At 41.7% G+C, this 19,771-nt stretch overlaps 1 protein-coding gene across 2 annotated transcripts in view; it reads right to left on the reverse strand.

Moving 5' to 3' along the window:
- The window catches only part of ARMC1 (armadillo repeat containing 1), a 30,086-nt gene extending 12,012 nt beyond the window's left edge, over nt 1-18,074 (reverse strand). The window contains exons 1-4 of one of the 2 annotated variants that reach the window (XM_080646335.1): nt 17,851-18,054; nt 14,336-14,457; nt 11,214-11,434; nt 9,406-9,497 (exon numbers count right to left, since the gene is read on the reverse strand). In XM_080646335.1, coding sequence (XP_080502461.1) covers nt 9,406-9,497; nt 11,214-11,396 — 275 coding nt within the window. In that variant the 5' untranslated portion in view covers nt 11,397-11,434; nt 14,336-14,457; nt 17,851-18,054. Of the gene's footprint in view, nt 1-9,405; nt 9,498-11,213; nt 11,435-14,335; nt 14,458-17,850 lie in introns of both variants that reach the window. The other variant, XM_080646334.1, reaches the window with a different exon arrangement.
- Nucleotides 18,075-19,771: the final 1,697 nt, after the last annotated feature.

Below are 19,771 nucleotides of genomic sequence, written 5' to 3' on the forward strand. Positions count from 1 at the left end.
TAGATAGAGGCCTGGTGCACAGGTGGGAGCCGGCTGGTTTGCCCTGAAGGGTGTCCCGGATCAGGGTGGGGGTTCCCTTGGGGCATGGGGCAGCCTGAGTGAGGGGCCTGTGGTGGTTTGCAGGCCGCCACACCCCCATGGGGTGAGGGTCCCCGCGGTGGGGGGGGCGTGTCCAGCCTGGGTGAGGGGATGAAGGCTGTTTTCAAGCTGGCCACACCCCCTTCAGGGTGGGGGTTCTTGGTGGGGTGCCTGGCCAGCCTGGGTGAGGGGCTGAGGGCCATTTTCAAGCTGGCCATGCCCCCTTCAGGGTGGGGGTCCCCACTGGGGTGCCTGGCCAGCCTGGGTGAGGGGCTAATGGATGTTTGCAGGCTGGCCAAGCCCCCCCAGCGGGGACCCTTACCCCATGGGGGTGTAGCCAGCCTAGGTAAGGGGCTGAGGGCCATTTTCAGGCTGGCCATGCCCCTCAGTGACCCAGGCTCCCAGCCCCTCCTTCAGCCGCAGCCAGGGTGGGCGGGAAGCTTGGCTTCCTCTGTCGCCGGGTCAACTCAAGCCTCCTGTTCGCTCCAGCTCTGTGGCTGCCACCATCTTTGTTGGGTTAATTTGCATACTCACCCCTGATTGGCTTGTGGGCATAGCAGAGTGATGGTCAATTTGCATGTTTCTCTTTTATTAGTGTAGATGCTTTTGAAGAAAGAAAAATCCAAGAGCATCTATACTAATAAAAGGGTAATATGCTAATTAGACCAGGAAACCTTCCAGGAGACCTTTCAGACAAAGCCATGGTGGCAGGGCGGAGGCAGAGGCGGTTAGGGGAGATCAGGCCAGGAGGGGAGGGCAGTTAGGGGTGATCAGGCCAGCGGGGGTGGGGGGGACAGTTGGGGGCAAGCAGGCCGACAGGGGGGGCCAGTTGGGGGTGAGCAGGCCGGCAGGGGATGGCAGTTGCAGGTGAGCAGGTCGGAGGGGGAGGCAGTTGGGGATGAGCAGGCCAGCAGAGGGGGCAGTTGGGGGCGAGCAGGCTGGCGGGGGGGAAGGCAGTTTGGGGAGAACAGGCCAGTGAGGGGGCAGTTGGGGGCAAGCAAGCAGTGGGGGTGGCAGTTGGGGGCAAGCAGGCCAGCAGAGGAGGGGACAGTTGGGGGCAATCAGGCCGGCAGGGGGTCAGTTGGGGGCGAGCCGAGCAGGCCGGCGGGGGGGGGGGGGGGTGGCGTTGGGGGCAAGCAGGCCGGCAGGCAGAGTGGTTAAGGGCGATCAGGCAGGCAGGCAGGTAAGCGGTTAGGAGCCAGCAATCCCAGATTGCAAATGGGATGTCTGATTGCTACCCGAGGGGTCCCAGATTGGAGAGGGTGCAGGCCGGGCTGAGGGACACACACACACCCCTGCACGAATTTTGTGCACCAGGCCACTAGTTTACAGAAAAGCTTAGTCTTATTTATTTTTTAAATATATTTTTATTGATTTCAAAGAGGAAGAGAAGGAGAGATAGAAACATCAATGATGAGAGGGACTCATTGACTGGCTGCCTCCTGCATGCCCTCTACTGGGGATCGAGCCCACAACCCAGGTGTGTGCCCTTGACCGGGAATCAAACCTGGGACCCTTCAGACCGCAGGCCAATGCTCTATCCACTGAGCAACACCGGCTAGGGGTAGTCTTTATTTTTAATAAACCAAAAATATTGTTCAAATACTACGATTCAAAACATTCAAGTAGAAAGTCTACAGTTATATAGTACATTTGGCCATAAATGTTAGAGAGAATGTATAATTAAACAAGTATTAATTGCCCTAATCTTCCTAGGCAAGTGAAAATGGAGAGCTGATTAATGCCCTGGATTTAGTTCAGTCCTTAAAATCTGATATCAGAAAAAAAGACTACCTTGAAAGGCTCCTTCACAGAGTAATTGGAATTTTTCTCTCAGTAATTTAGTATTCCATAATGAAGTGTATTGACTCCTCACCACTTTTTCTAATTAGTTATGTATATTGAAAAGGTTCAAAACATTACTCATAAAACACAACTAAAAAGAGAACTATGATTTTTATTATACAGCAAAAATAATTTTCATTCTGAATACAAGTATAATATTTTCTTATTGGTCATATATAGCAAGTCACTCTAATTCTAGATGCTGCTAATAACATTTTATTTTGCCCATAAAGGCCAGTTAAGAGTTCCATATACTTCACGGTGAGGCAGGATAGTAAGAAGCTAGGAAAATTCCTTGACAAGTGGAATGTGGAAACTGAGACAGATAGCTGAACAAACTGGCCAAGTAATTTACAGCCAGATACAGGTCACCCGGGGGGCCTAGCAGCAGGCAAAATTGGTGCCACCTCACCCCCAGGATGGCCTTTCCTCCCCTAGCATATTGCTGGTCATAGGACCCTTCCCTGACCTTTCCTCCCCAGAGATAACATCTAGGCCTCAGTTGTATTTCAGCTCCAGGCCCAGAAAAGCAGTAAAACTAGGCAGGCAAGACCAGGCCCAGCTGCAATGACTAATGACCCCTGCCCTGGTGCTGACTAATCAGTGGAGACCGCAACCCTGAAAGGATATTCTACTGGGATCTCCCCTGAGACCTCCCCTAAAACCCCCATCTTTGGAAAGTAAATAAAACTCCTCAAGACAAAGAAGCCAGTGTGTGCCCACCTTGGGGCACCCCGACTCGAATCTCCTTTAAAAAAAAGTTTTTATTGCCCTAGCCAGTTGCTCAGTGGATAGAGCATCAGCCCACTGACTGAAGGGTCCCAGGTTCGATTCTGGTCAAAGGCACATAATTCGGTTGCAGGCTCAATCCCCAGCTCTGATCAGGGCACCTGCAGGAGACAACCAATGGATGTGTTTCGCTCACATCAATGTTTGTCTCTCCCCCTGCCTTCCACTCTCTCTTAAAAAAAAAAAAAAGGAAAAATGTCCTTGGGTGAGGATTAACAAAAATAAAAAATAAAAATAAATAAGTTTTGTTTCTTTTAAAACATATTTTTATTGATTTCAGAGAGGAAGAGACAGGGAGAGATAGAAACATCAATGATGGGAATCATTGATTGGCTGCCTCCTGCACACCCCCCATTGGGGATCAAGCCCGCAACCCATGCATGTGCCCCTGACTGAAATCAAACCTAGGACCTTTCAATCCACAGGCTGACGTTCTACCCACTGAGCCAAATCGGTCAGGGCAATAAATACGTTTTTATTGGTGAGAGAGAGAGAGGAAGGGAGAGGGAGAGAAAGATAGCAACATCAATGAGAAAATGCATCCTGCACGCTACCCCCACTGGGGATCGAGCCCGCAACCGGGGCATTATGCCCTGACCAGGAATTGAACCGTGACCTCCTGGTTCATAGGCCTACTACCCTCAACCTCTGACCCACAATGGCTGAGCTCGAATCTCCCTCCTAAACTCTAAAGGTTCTCACAAGAGTTGCCACCAGGGGAGATGTAGGGTATTTAGGCATAGTTGTACTGCTTTTACAATTTTTCTGTAAGTCTAATATCATATATGTAAATGAAAAGATAAATGGTATTATGGGTTTTCTTCCTTTTTTGCATTTTTTAGTTTTTACAAATAAACCACATACTGCATACCTGTAATAAGATTTTAAAATTACATTCTAAGAAGAAAAAGAACACAGAAAAAAGGCATAAAGAAATGAAAGCACACACTTTTCATCCAAGATTTTAACAAGAATAGACCACCATTTATTATGGCAGTTTCAAAATTTAGAATTTCAGGAAGTTCTTCAGATGAAATGAGATATTTTAAAGTTGTGGCCCTAGCTGGTTTGGCTCAGTGGATAGAGCTTTGGTCTGTGGACTGAAGGGTCCCAGGTTCGATTCCATTCAAGAGCACATGCCCGGGTTGCAGGCTTGATCCCCAGTGTGGGGCATGCAGGAGGCAGGCGATTGATGATTCTCTCTCATCACTGATGTTTCTATCCTTCTCTCCCACTCCCTTCCTCTCTAAAATCAATAAAAATGTATTTTAAAAAATAAAATAAAGTTGTGATGCCACATTTTATTAAAGGGGTTTTTATTTATAATATACTTCATGTTAGATATTCCAAGTACTTTTATAAAATTCATCTTATAGCAGAAATATTTCTCCTGAAATAGCAATTAGCAAATGTCTTAAACTGTGTTCAAATGTTTTAAATTGACATTTTGAAAATTCTTGTCCAACTGGCAGGGCTCACTGGTTGAGCATCAACCTATGAACCAGGAGATCATGGTTCAATTCCTGGTCAGGGCATATGCCCAGGTTGTGGGCTCAATCCCCAGTGGGGGCGTGCAGGAGGCAGCCAATCAATGATTCTCTCTTATCATTGATGTTTTTTATCTCTCTCTGAAATCAGTAAAAGTATTTTTTTTAAAAGAAAATTCTCTTCACATAGGGATCCAGAATAAAAATAAAATGTAAAAAGGTTATTACCACTAATGATAAGATTTTATTCATGGAAGAGATTAAAATTAGGACATAATGCCAGAGTGACAGAAAACTTCAAATTCTTTTCACAATTAAAGAACTAAAAGTAACAATGACTTTGAAGTCAATCTGATTGACTGTAGGCACCAATCTGACCTCAACACAAGTAAAACTTGCTGTTGAATAACATTAGAAATCTCCGCAACATTCTGTAGCAAAACATAATATCATGATTAAAGGGCAAAAATTTTAGCACGCAGAATTTTCCCTATTTTATCAAATATTACTCTCTGCTTCACATGTGAAGAATAACCTCTATTTCCCCTCCGAACTTCTGCTTTTTGGTTTCCCCTTTGATTACTGTCAAAGGGAAAGTTTCCCTTCAAAGTAGTAACCCTTCACAACAGATTTTCTTGGTTCTGTGGCTCTTTCTGGGATATGGGAAGACCTCTCTTTTACTTCCTTAGTTGCCTAAGTCCATGGAATCACAGCTAAATCTCCCCCTAATTCAGTTTGCTTATAGAGATCCTGCAGGAATCCCATCCTGACTGGCTAGACATCAAGAAAAAAAAAAAGTATAGAACATAGATCTCTTGGCTACAGCTTGTTATATGAAAACTAGAGGCCTGGCGCACAAATTCGTGCACTGGTGGGGTCCCTCAGCCTGGCCTGCAGGGATCAGGCCGAAACCCACTCTCCGACATCCCCCGAGGGGTCCTGGATTGCAAGAGGGCGGTTCTCGGGTGACGCACCCCAGAATCGGACTCCCTCCTCTCTGGTTCCTGGTGCGTCACCTGAGAACCACAGCTGCCAAGTCACCACCACAGCTCGGCAGCTCCTGTGTTCAGCATCTGCCCCCGGTGGTCAGTGCGCGTCACAGCTACTGATCAGAGCGTCTGGCCCCTGGTGGTCACTGCACGTCTCATAACTACCGGTCAGACAGTAGAATGGTCGGACGGTCACTTAGGCTTTTATATATATAGATGGGAGGCCAAAGCCTGATTCTAATACAAAGTCTTAATGTTTACAAGCCCAGCCAGCACAAGCAAAAACACATACTTTTAACATTCAAACATACAAACTTCGATGGTAAACAGAGGTGATACCTTTTTTTTTAAATATTTTTATTGATTTCAGAGCGGAAGAGAGAGGGAGAGATATATAGAAACATCAATAATGAGAGAGAACCATCGATTGGCTGCCTCCTGCGCGCCCCCTACCAGGGACCAAGCCCGCAACACAGGCATGTGCCCTTGAACTCGGGACCCTTCAGTCCACAGGCCGACACTCTATCCACTGAGCCAAACCAGTGAGGGCCAGAGGTGATATCTTAAAAGTTTAAAAGGCAACCTTCAAATCTGAGATCTTCAACAGCCAATTGAGTTGCAAAATGTATATAAGAATCATTACATCACGTCATCTCTTTTGAGAGGGCTATAGGACCAAATTAAAATGATGGAGTATGCAACAGATGTACATCTGTTTTACTACTAGAGGAGCCAGCAACAATTGTTCTTAAAAAATACTATATTTAAATTAAAAAGATAGGCCACCTTGGCAGCCATGAAGATACAATGCTTGGATCTTCCTTTAACAAAGACATATGCCTTTCAGCTGCAGTAAGTCTAGTAATAGAGCCACCAACAGTGGTGGCTTTGAGATTCATCATACGCACCTTTCATTCATTCATTCCAAGGCCTGGCTCTTCCAGGGCAGGCCCCAGCCAATGACTGAATAGTGGGGGCCTGGCCATTCCTGCCTAATGAAAACTCATCTACAGGGTAATCCTTGCTTTGGAGCTCCCCACTATTTTGGCTGTCCAACTTGTAGTGGAATCTGAGACTCTCCTTGTCCATTTAGTTTCCTCTCCACCTTCCTTTTACAGATGTGAATCTGTGTTGTAGTCTAGTCTGTAGTCCAAAATTGCTTCATTCTCCTTTATCCTGCAGACCTTACCCCACAAGAAACCTCTTCCATTTCTTGCTCCATATCCGGATCTCCTTCACACATAATATGCTGAGATAATGTCCTGAACTAACACACCACTTCTCTTACAAATATACAAGTAGTCTCCCTATTTTATAGATATATCTCTTACTTACATATACACACACTCACACACACATACCACAACCATAGCCAACCAAGCTAAGAAATGATTTTTTAAAATACATATTTATTGATTTCAGAGAGGAAGGGAGAGGGAGAGATAGAAACACCAATGATGAGAGAGAATCATTGATTGGCTACCTCCTGCACGCCCCGTACTGGGGATCAAGCCCTGGGCATGTATCGATCCATGACCTCTTGGTTCATAGGTCAATGCTCAACCACTGAGCCACACCAGCTGGGTAAGCTAAGAAATTATTTTATAGGCTAAATCTGTGGTACCTCTAAATTTTGCTCTAAATCTTTAAAGTTCAAATATGAAGTATATTTTAATATATCAACATTAATTTTTCACCTACTTTCTTAACATTTTAAAAATTTTACCACATATTTTCAACTTCAATAACTATACCTATTAAAGGTATCCATAATCGTCCAAGTTCATCCTATGAATAAAATAGGCCTACAGTCCTGACTGGTTTGGCTCAGTGGATAGAGTGTCGGCCTGCGGACTGAAGGGTCCCAGGTTCGATTCCAGTCAAGGGCATGTACCTTGGTTGTGGGCATATCTCCAGTGGGAAGTGTGCAGGAGGCAGCTGATCGATGTTTCTTTCTCATCGATGTTTCTAACTCTCTATCTCTCTCCCTTCCTCTCTGTAAAAAAGCAATAAAATATATATATAAAAAAATAGGCCTACAGAAGCATCCTTATTATACTTAAACCTTTCACTATATCCAATAGCACTAAATATGTCAGTTAAAAATAGTTAACTATAGTGCCCTGCCAGTGTGGGTCACTTGGTTGGAGCATAGTCCCGTACACCAAAAGGTGGCAGATTCAATTCCCAATCAGGGAACATACCCAGCTTGTGGGTTCAATTCCCGGTTGGGGCACAAGCAGAAGGCAACCGATCGATGTTTCTCTCTCACATCAATGTTTCTCTCTCTCTCTCTGTCTTTCCCTTCCTCTCTCTAAAATCAATGTAAAAAATAGTTAACTATAAGGCACTAAAGCATACTAGGAACAAAAATAAGAATACCTTATATTTTACACACTTTAGAATTTACAAAGCATTTCTACAGATATTATCTTGTTGGATTATCAATTACTTTGCAGGTATTACTTCAGGCTTACAGATAAAGAAACTGATGGGCAAAGAAATTATTTGTCTCAAGTCAGAACTAGATTCCAAATTTTTACTAATGGAATTGACCTGAAACCATAGGCAATAGTTAATAAAATTGATGGCAGTCAATATTTTGTTATTAACTCCTAACTGATCACCTGATTAAAAATAAGAAAACTTCAGTCTCTATCTTGTCATTATCAAAGATCTAAGCACAAAGAACTAGTCTGTCACGTAGCCGACTCCATGAAAACAAAATATTTAAGTAATGTCTAAAAAATGAGATTAATAAAATAAAATGTATCCAGGAGTCAAGAACACTAATAAAAAAAATAATACTGTCTTAGAGGTGAGTTTAGATGATTCTTCACTGATATAATTTAACCTGTAGTATTTGGAAATTACAAAAGAACTTTTGTGACCACTCAAGCCAAAGAAACTGCAAGGTAAGTTTTAAAAAGTCAAATTAAATTAAGTGATTATTTATTATAAGTTTAAAGGCAGTCATCTCCTATCTAAGATAAAAAGTGAACTAAGATAAAGCCTCAGAAAGCTTACCTTTTTCCTTCCAGACACAGTGGAAATATCAAAACACTGAATCTTCCATTTCTAGCCTCTACAAAGAGATCAGCAAGGCCTAAGAAAGGAGCAAACCAGACATCCCCAGAGGCAACACAGCTGAAGGACCAGAGATAAAGTAACAGCCTCAGTATTTTCCTCACCCGCAAAACTGTCATCTATCAAACCTACTTCAAAACGTTGTAAATAACAAGATGAACCGTACAATTACAAACCACCTATTAGCTAAAATGCTAATTAAATAGCACTAGTCCCCAAGAGCCTTCTCAATGATACTCAGGAAAATATCACCAAAAGACCTTTTTGTCATAATACTGATATATATATATATATATATATATTATATTTTATTGATTTTTTACAGAGAGGAAGGAAGAGGGATAGTCAGAAACATCGATGAGAGAGAAACATCTATCAGCTGCCTCCTGCACACCTCCCACTGGGGATGTGCCCGCAACCAAGTTACATGCCCTTGACCGGAATCGAACCCGGGACCTTTCAGTCCGCAGGCTGACGCTCTATCCACTGAGCCAAACCGGTTTTGGCTGTCATAATACTGATAAAGGTTCTTTTCCGTTAAGACTGGGATGAAGTAACAAAATAATTTTGTGCATATTTTCAAATGTGATTAGTCACCCATATTGCTCTGCTAGCAATTCAATTTACTTTACAAAACTTCACACAAGGCAAGATTTTCTTTTAAAAAATATCCATAAATACAATGTCTATCAACATTTTTAAATAAAATTTGAACATTTACATAAGGACTAGTATTAAAAACAAATATTTAAGCCCTAGCCGGTTTGGCTCAGTGGACAGAGTGTTGGCCTATGAAATGAAGGGTCCTGAGTTCGATTCCAGTCAAGGGCACATGCCTGGATTGTGGGCTCGATCCCCAATAGGGGGTGTGCAGGAGGCAGTTGATAAATGATTCTCTCTCATCATTGATGTTTCTCTCTCTCTCCCTCTCCCTTCCTCTCTGAAATCAATAAAAAATTTTTAAAAATATTTATGTATATATATAAGAAACAAAAGGATATTGACCATCAGAACTTTTTTGTACATATAACCCATATTAAAATTTCAGTAAATTCATATATTAACAATGAGTACACATTTAACAAGAAGATCCACGTTTCTACTGCATTGGGAGACACTATTATACTTACTTCTGTATAACGTTTTGCAAGCTTAACATCATACCCAGTTCTCCTTTCATCTTTTCTCTGTTAGCACGGCATTCTGCCAAGTATCGAAGAGCCTACAGCAGAAACAGTAATACATTAGTTCACGTGTCCAGACTATTCAAAATTAAACCCACTACTAACTTACTGCAAGAGGAAAACAGCTTTTTGTTTTTACAATCAACTGGTTTTGAAGTGTTTAGAAACCCTTCTTTAAATGTGATCATCAGAGCAGTCCCCTGGGGGTGAAACGATCCTTTGAGCTAAAGTAGCTGATTCTGCTCTTTGAAATGAAGGTTCCTAACTTACCTGCAAGGTCAAAATTAGATTGTTCCCGGTTTTATTTTCATCACTTCATCTTGTCAAGGATACAAGAAAGTATATTCCATTTATTAATTTCAGGGAGTAGTCCCTATAGCCATCATTTCCCTAGATGCTTTTCACATAAAAATTAAAATAAACTGCTGAGGGGGACAAAACACACAACCACCTTCAGACAAACAGCTGCTTCTAGTTTTACAATTCACCTTCAATACATCTTTTTGTACTGAAAAGCAAAAGATGAGCTCACCTCACAAATTTCTACGTTCTGAGTTCATTTTTTCTAGAGTGCTTTTCTTTTAAAATTTAAAGTACATTTTGTAAGTATATACTTCACATGCCGATTCTCTAGGGATCTCATTCGCTTTTCTACAGACCCCATAATCTCTCATCATTCACCAGACGTTGGTACATGATTCTCAGGAGAATACCTCTGAAAACCACACCATCCAAAACTCTGCCATCTCAGTCCAGTGACATTCACATTTTTTACTGGTCCACTACACCATTTTCAAAGTGCCTGGTCTTTACCAAAAACGATACCATCTATGTAACCACAAATTCAACCTCTGTCTACAATCTCCTATCCTTTCTGCAACTTCTCCTACCTTGACTTTTATTTCAGTCCATAAAGCATTAACAGCCATGGGAACTGCCATCCTTCCATAAAAAAATAATAACCAGGACAAGAGGCAGCACAGAATTGTAATCCCTGAGAGAAGAGAAATGACAAAGCGGGCCCCACAATTGCCCCATCCTTCTGTGTTGGAAGCAGTTTCCAGACTGTAGCACAGGGAGGAGGAGCCAAATGGAGTTCACTGGTCTTGCTGAGTTAGGGGATCAGAGATCAGAGTTGGGGAGGTTGGGGTGGTGCAGTATAATAAAAAATAAATATTTGACCTCTGTCTGGTTCCTGGCACAAAGCTCCTAAAACCCTTGGAACTTTCTGGGTGGCGAGATTGAGCTCTACAAAAACTCTTGGACAAGGAGATTCAGAATTTCTCAGGTGGTGACTACATCCCCCTGCCAGGAGGGAGGTACACTCCAACTCCACAGGAATAGAAGCTCCTGTGCTCAGGACCCTTCCAGACCTTGCCCTACGTACCTGTTCACATGTATCCTTTATAATAAACTAGGAAACGTAAATAAAGTGGCTTCCTGAGTTCTGTGAGCCATTCCAGTAAATTATCAAACCTGAGGAGGGGGTCAGTGTAACCCCCTATTTATAGCTGCTCAGTTAGAAATATGGGTGACGTGATACTTTCAACTGGCTTTTGAAGAGAGGGCAGTCTTGTGGGACTTGGAGTTTAATAGCTCCAGCTAGTTAGTGTCAGAATTGAATTGGACTGTTGAACACACAGCTGGTATCCACAGAGGGTCAGAGAATTGATTGGTGTCAGAAAACACTTTTTCAAATACTCCTTAATCGCAAAATTACAACACCGAGACTGAAACTACTAAAGGCAACTTACGAGCAAAGCTGAGTGGACAACAGGGGGGTTGGGATGGTCCATAAATAAAATAAGGCCAGGCAGACATCCCTGATCCTGGACAATGGCTCTTCTATTTAATGGATCTGCCGCCAGATCCCGCAGCTGGTTAACTACCGATAGAGCATCGGGTTCTTCATTCATGGTGGAGGAGGAAGAATTCATCTTCTATGCCATACACATGAACAAAATCTTCTTAAATTCTGTAGAAATAGTTTGCAAAATTAGTTCTAGGCTACTGAAGGACGTTATGGCATTTGTTTAAACAATTAGGATTACAACACCTTTAGAAAGAAACATTGATTTTTCTAAATCAAAAAAAAAAGAATTGGCAATTCCAGTTTAAGTAAAATGAACATAAGCAGCTGACTAAAAAATTTAAAAATCAAGTTATTTATGTGTATACAATGTTCAAAGAATATGTCATCTTCAATATTCCAATAAATTCCTTTTAGTAACACATATTTTAACACTAATGTACCACAATGAACAAGATCTTTACAGTTCAAGATTTTAACACACAAAGGATTGTAACCTTCACTACACTTCTCAAACTGTAACATTACCAGTGCTTTGTTCTCTAGAATATTTCTGGAGCCTAAGTCCCATCTCAGGAAAAGTGGCTGACAGCTTTTTTCTTATTCATCTATGAACAAAACCCAGCAAACTGAGTCTACAAAAGATAAAATCCATCAGGAAAAAGGAAAGAGTCAAAGAAGGCTGTGAACAAAGAAACCAAGAAGGGTACCTCACCCTGGGCCTGAGGCCAGTGGAGTTGGGAGGTCACAGTGAATCTGATCTAAATCTAAGCATATCTGTCCATCTCTGAGTGTGCCACGTTCAGAAGAATGAAACAGAATTTGGTTGATTCATTTGACAGATAAGTAAACAGTCATAGAGAAGTTAAATCCCCCCGCCAGGTGGCAAAAGTTAATATGGTATAGAACTTGGCTAAAATCTTATTTACTAGCTCCTAAACTGGTCAGCAGTCTTTCCACTTCCCATACAATTCTTTTATATTCCCATACAATTCCATAAAAGTGAACATGATATTTTTTAAAAAAAATGTAACATGGCAAACATACAAAAGCCAAGAAAACAATATTTTAAAATAATCTTCATATAAACAGAAAGTTAAAAATATAACTTCAAGTTACACAATGTATACTCCTTACTAGGAAGAATATAAAGGTACAAATACTTTCCACAAGTTACTAAGTTTAATATTCATTTCAATAACATTGCCAACTGGGGTAAGATGTTGGAGACAAAATTATAACTATAGAAAAGCTATTACAGTTATTTTGACCCGGCTGGTGTGCTCAGTGGTTCAAGGCTGACTACGAACCAGGTCACAGTTTGATTCCCGTCAGGGCATATGCCCAGGTTGTGGGCTCGATCCCCAAAAGGGGATGTGCAGGAGGCAGGTGATCAATGATTCTCTCTCATCATTGATGTTTCTATCTCTCTTTTCCTCTCTGAAATCAATAAAATAAAAATATATTTAAACTTATTTTGTAGCCAGTTTGGCTTGGTTGGTTGGGTGTCGACCTGCATGCACCCGAGAGGTTGCCATTCAATTCCCTGTCAGGGCACATGCTTGGGTTTCAGGTTTCACTCCCAGTAGGAAACGTGCAGGAGGCAGCCAACTGATGTTTCACTCTCACATAGATGTTTCTGCTTGTCTCTCTCTGAAAATCAATAAAAAAAATTTTTAAGTTATTGGTGGGGGAGGAAGGTAAGAAAGTAGAACTGGCTCTATCATATATTTAAATTTACAAACTTATTAAGAGTAAAGCAGCAGGACTGGGGTGGAGGTAGAAAGAGATAAAAATATTACTCCCAGAAAAGCTGTTTATATACTCAATAAAGTGAGTCAGACCCAGGGCCCACTACTTGGTAACCATGATTTTAGGCAAATCACTTACGCTCTTTATCTGTTTCTTAATCTGTAAAATGGGGTTAGTTGTAGCAGCTACCAAATGGTGCAATGTCCAAATTAAAGTACATGTTAGATTGGTGCCTAACACATAGTAAATGCTCAATAAATGATAGTTAAAAGTTACATGCAGTCAAAAATCAATGAAAAATTATTCAATAATTATGGAATAACTTCTAAGCAATTTTTAAAACCATTGCTAAGAATCTTTAACTCATACCACGTTCAAAAAAATCATATTCCAGATAAAATTTATAAAGTTTTTAAATCTGCAAGCAAATGAAAAATAAAGGATTCAGAGAAAACAGGGCTTTATCAAGATATTATTTGGGAGGCAATTTTCTGAAAATGAAAACATTACAATTAATGGAGCAATTTTTTAAAAAGATTTAAAGAAAAGAAGTAGCCCTAACCGGTTTGGCTCAGTGGATAGAGCGTCGGCCTGCGGACTGAAAGGTCCCAAGTTCGATTCCACTCAAGGGCATGTACCTTGGTTGCGGGCACATCCCTAGTAGGAGGTGTGCAGGAGGCAGCTGATCGATGTTTCTCTCCCATCGATGTTTCTGACTGACTATCCCTCTCCCTTCCTCTCTGTAAAAAAATCAATAAAATATATATATATTTTAAAAATAAAGAAAAGAAGTAGACTGAATACACAGGGATAAGACCAGGTTTGGGGGAATGGTGTATCTTAGGTGCTTCTATTATCAACAGCCTGAATATCCCTGTTTATAAACCAGCTTACCCATGAGCTTTATGTGCTGTCACCAACACAAACCCTAATTCAAAATGGAATCAGCAGAACCAATTACTGGCTCAAAGGCCCAAGAGCCAAGTCACAGTTAAGAACCAAATACTTGCCCTAACCGATTTGGCTCAGTGGATAGAGCGTTGGCCTGTGAACTCAAGGGTCCCAGGTTCGATTCCAGTCAAGGGCATGTACCTTGGTTGCAGGCACATCCCCAGTAGGGGGTGTGCAGGAGGCAGCTAATTGATGTTTCTCATCAATGTTTCTAACTCTCCCTTCCTCTCTGTAAATAATCAGTCAAATATATATATTTTAAAAATAACCAAATACGCAGGGTGATGGCTTTTTACATAAAACATTGGCCTTGATACTGAAGAGCTCTATTCTCACCAAGGGAGTCCTTAGAGAACTACTCACTCAGTGGGAAGGATTCTGAAAAGCGTACAGCCTTCTTGTTCCTTTGAGATGAACGAAAGTCAAAACAGTTAAAACTTCCAATCCTCAAAGCTCAGTGATGAGGAGAGGGCTCAAATAAGGATCTGCATAGGAAAAGGTCAGAAATATAACAAGGCATCAAATACCCAAGCATAAGGAGCAGAGGCCGAAGCTGTGGTCAAGTACTGCATTTCCTGTGGCACTTAAACGAAGACAAGAAAGGCTGGCAGAAGCTGTGATTTGCTCCCCTAAATTAGACAAGCTTTTTTAAGACATATTTTAATATTTCAGAGAGGAAAGGAGGAGAGAGCAATAGAAACATCAATGATGAAAGAATCACTGATGGTCTGCCTCCTGCATGCCCCCTACTGGGGATGGACCCCCCAAACATGGACATGTGCCCTGACCAGGAATCCAACAGTAACCTCCTGGTTCATAGGTCCAGGCTCAACCACTGAGCGACACCAGCTGGGCCTGCTTTTTTACTTTTAAGACCAGCACCTGATGTCTTACAAGTTAGTTTTGAATTACTATTTAAATATTCATGTATATTTTAAGATTTTTGGATGCAAAGCTAAAACTGCCAAAACAGACAGTTAATTTTTTAAAATCATATCCTCACCAGCAAATGAGAAAAATGTAAAAACAAAACAAAAAAAAACTTTCTTAGACGATCATTGTTAATCACTATTTTGTATGAATTTTGCTAAAGTTAACTGTAAAGAAACACCTACTGACTTGCAATTTAAGGGGAATCTATTCTCCCCATTTCCAAACCATGAAATGAATGGGCTCTGACATGTGAAGAGAATAGATATTTGTATGTTTGCAATGTGTGTTTTAGATAAATAGAATTGGGTATTTAAATTAGCATATTTGTGACTTTGATGACATTAAGATTTACCTTCAAATGAAAACTCTCAAAATTCCTATTTGGTTTTTGTGCATTTTCTTTCCAAATGTAATCATGATTTTAGTGTGTTGGCTCTGCTGAGAGTCTGAGCTGTGTTTAGAACATCTCCATTCTACATTCACCTTGGTCACATGTGAACTACTGCCATAGTTTTATTTGGGGGTAAAGAATGTCTGCTGCCCTCTGTTTAAATTCTGGAAAGGGGTAGTGGATGTTTTTCCTTTCCTCTTCCATTATAAAACGTTTTTTAAAACTTCAAAATATAGGACCACTAAGCCTGCTGTATCTGAGCAAATTGGTGGCTACCTTTTTTTCTTTTTTAAAGCACAAGAAGCCCATAAATCTTTTGTTATTTTCCTTGGTTTAACTTTATATATATATATACATACAAAGCTCTCAAAGCAAGAGAATAAAAACCATGCATTGTTGAACCCTTAACTGGCTGGCATGCTTTCCTGTTTGTACACTCTACATTTTACTGGATGAAACCAAGGAGAGTCTAGATATAATTGACCCAAATGACATAATGCAGTAGAAGTGAACCACAGTTGCTTAGTACAAGCTTCCCACTTCCCAAAGATCTGAATTCAAATTTGGATTGTCGGAGTTCTTATTCAAAATCCCAAAGAACACAGTCATTCTATGTGTATCCTTGAACCTAAATCATGGTGGTATGAGCTAATTTGTTTGGAGGACCTGGGATGAGAAGATTTTTAGATGATAAGGTCATATATATATATATATATATATATATATATATATATATATATACACACACACACACACACACACACACATATATATACATATATGTGTGTGTGTGTGTGTATGTATATATATATATATATATATATATATATATATATCAATGTCTACTGTTTTGCGCCAGTCTAGTGCTGACAATTTCATTCAAGCCCTAAGTATGTGTCCTGCTGTTGTTATTTCTTTGGCAGTTGAACATTGAATTCAAGGTTCTTATTTTTCTTTTAAGAAGTACTAAGCAAAACAAGCAATAAAAAGGGGAGTGTGGCATGCTAGTGTTTGCATATGCTCTCTTGTTGCTCTAATTCTGTGCCTTTGTGCATTAATATTTGGATGCATGCAATGCCAGCATGGAAATCGGTCTTCACAGATACTGCAGTTTTCCAGAAAACACTCACAAACCAATAAATGTAACAGACAACATGCCATTTGTTAATGGACGTATGTGAATAAGCAGCGTAGAAAATAGGCAAATATTAGAAAATGGTTAAGTCTTCACAACTTCAAGTGTGGTTATATAAATGGACACTGTCAATGTTTATAACTTAAACCTGGGTACCTGGTCAAAATAATGCTTGGGAAACATTTTATTAAAATTGAGCTAAATTGTCAAAAAAAAAACCGTTCTGTCTTTATAATTTGTCTTATTACAACACGTACGTACATACTGCATACCTTTTATTTTCTAATTTTTATTTATTTGTTTATTTATTTATTTATTTATTTGGTTGGTTGGTTGGTTGGTTGGTTGGTTGGTTGGTTGGTTGGTTCCATTTGGACAAATCATTACAAGGCAATGGATGCTCCCCAAACGTTAACCAGCACTCTGGTCACCTAAGAGATCTTGTTAAAAAGCAGATTCTGATTTAGTAGGTGGGGTGAGGCCTGAAATTCTGCATTTCCAACGAACTTCCAGGGTAGGGCTATGGTGGTCAGGGGGACCACACTTGCAAGAAACTAGGAGTTAGGTGATAGATGTGAGACGACCTGTAGGGTAGATGTCTGAAAGATTTTTCTTTCAGCCAAGATTTATGATTCGACTCAAAGAATTATTAGGCTTGCATATACTAAGAGCAACAGCGGGCACACACACCTGGTCAGTAAGGCGAGTTTTTAAGACAACCATAAGCATTGAGATCACATCTGGCTTTCCCCTTACTAGCAACCAACAGCAACTCTTTGAAAAGTTGGTTTACCCCCTTCGAGCCTCAGTTTCCTCACATCATAATCCTGAGTAGCTGTCCAGATCAAAGAAAATGAAAACTTAAGATGATATAATAGAGTACCGGCAGTTACCAAACAAGAACAATCCTTGATCCTGTGGGGACTTCCATTCCCCCAGATTTGGGGGCATGTCCTGCACCGCCCTAACATATCAGCACACCACCTCGAAAGGAGTTGCTAACAGCATGAATGCATCCCCAGAAGGGTTTTTAAAACACAAGGATGTGAAGACTGGTCTCTCTTGAATGAAGTCAAACACAACCATGTGATTGTGCTCTTAGTGTAGACACGATGGTGCAGAAAACTAATAGAAAGTTACCGAAGAAGCACCTGGAGAGATGAAGGGAGATAACATCCATTAATAATGCTAGGATTCGTAAAAATCAGACGTGCGGGGGACAGAGAGGAAGTGAATAAACCTAACATTTTCACAGGGCACATGGGAGCGGGGCGCTTTAATGAGCCCGGCGGGGTCCTGATAAGAAGGCAGGCAGAGCGAGCGCCCTGCCCAGGCCGATCCGCCGACTCGGAGCAGGGTCCGCTCTTCGCGGCCTTCCCGGCTCCACCGCTTTGTCTCCCGCCCGCGGACCCTACGTACCGCTCCAGGGACTCAGGAATCCGGGGCCTGCTGCACCATCGGGGCCGCACCAATGGATGAGGTAGAGGGACCCGGAGGCGTGGAGCGGGTCCCTCCGTTCGCAGCCGCGGCCTCGGATACAGCGGACTTACTCTGAAAGCCAAACAGCGAGGGCGCCAGCGGAAAGAGGTTCTACGGACTCTCCCCCATGACCCTGAAACCTCCGACGGGACTGTCCTCTGATTGGCTGATGCCATTGCAACGCGAAGGTAAGACACCCAATCCGCGAAGGCTTTCTTGCACTGAAGCGTTCATTGGTGACCTGGGGAAATGCACTAAGTGTTGAACGGAAGGGCCCAATGAGAACCCAAGAACCTGGGTTGGACTAAACGCCTCTCCGGCCGCTAAACTGGATTCCAGCGGAGAAATCGTCGCCCTTTCCCAAGTCCAATTCCCAGCGTTCCAGCGGTGTGGGAGTTACTCCGCTCCTGCGTTCAGAAGTTCAAATGGAGCGTGTTTGTGTGTGTGTGTTTTTTTCTCTGGCAACTCTTGTAGTTCTCACAAAGCATTTTCATAATGTTTCATTCGCTTCTGTGAGTCTTACTTCAGAATCTTTAAAATGTATTTGAATTTTTCCAAGAACACTAGCACAATCGGAGGCTTTCTATTTCGTTCATTTCTCGCTAATGTCTAGTTTTCCTAGCAGCGCGAAGTCCGCAAAGTACTTTGATTCGTCTGTAAGTGAATTTAAAAGCCAAACGTTTACTTTTGCTCAAATTTACTTACCTTCCCTGATTCTTGATTATCCTCCTGAAGCTTCCTACTGATAAACTCAAACAGTAAATAGGAGCAAAGTGAAGTAGAAAAGGTCTCTTTTGCACTATTTGACCTATTGCAAAAAAGGTTGGGCATGGTTTCTGTTTCCCAAAGTCACAAGAGGGAGTGGTAAGTGAACACAGAGTCTAAAATACAAAGAAAAAAGAGATGATACACGTTTAGGGCTAGGAACACCACAAGCCTCACTTGTTAACTATCAACCAAACCAATCTATTTCTGGAATTGGGAGAGGGAGGAGGAAATTGTAAGTGTACAAAGCTATATAAAGTGTAAGTCCAGCCCAGCTGGTGTGGCTCAGTAGTTGAACGTGGTCAGGGTTCCATTCCTGGCCAGGGCACATGCCTGGGTTTCGGGCTCCATCCTCAGTGGGGGGCACGCAGGAGGCAACCTATCCATGATTCTCTCTTACCACTGATGTTTCTATCTCTCGCTCTCCCTTCCTCTGAAATCAATAAAAATATATTTTAAAAAATTAAATGTAATCACCTTTCTGACAAAGACATTTTTTCCTAGTAAATTGCCATATAGAGGGTAGATGACTGGAATTAAAAACCAGGGGACGTATTTGCAAAAAAAAAAAATTACCAGTTTCATAAGCATCTATGAATTATAAGTCATAGGGAAGTCTTGAAGGCTTTAAGAATTTATATTCTTGCCCTAGCCAGTTTGGCTCAGTGGATAAAGTGAGCGTTGGCTTGCGGACTGAAGGGTCCCGGTTGGATTCCTGTCAAGGGCACATACCTAGGTTGCAGGCTCGATCCCTGGCCCTGGTCAGGGTGTGTACATGCAGGAGGCAACCAATCTCACATAGATGTTTCTCTCTCTCCCCCTTCCACACTTCCTAAAAATCAATGGAAAAATATCTTTGGGCCCTAACCGGTTTGGCTCAGTGGATAGAGCATCGGCCTGTGGACTCAGGGGTCCCAGGTTCGATTCCGGTCAAGGGCATGTACCTTGGTTGCGGGCACATCCTCAGTGGGGGGTGTGCAGGAGGCAGCTGATCGATGTTTCTCTCATTGATGTTTCTGGCTCTCTGTCCCTCTCCCTTCCTCTATGTAAAAAATCAATAAAATATATTTTAAAAAAATATCTTTGGGTGAGGAAT

Source organism: Plecotus auritus, assembly GCF_963455305.1.
Source record: "Plecotus auritus genome assembly, chromosome: 11".
Classification (NCBI taxonomy): domain Eukaryota; kingdom Metazoa; phylum Chordata; class Mammalia; order Chiroptera; family Vespertilionidae; genus Plecotus; species Plecotus auritus.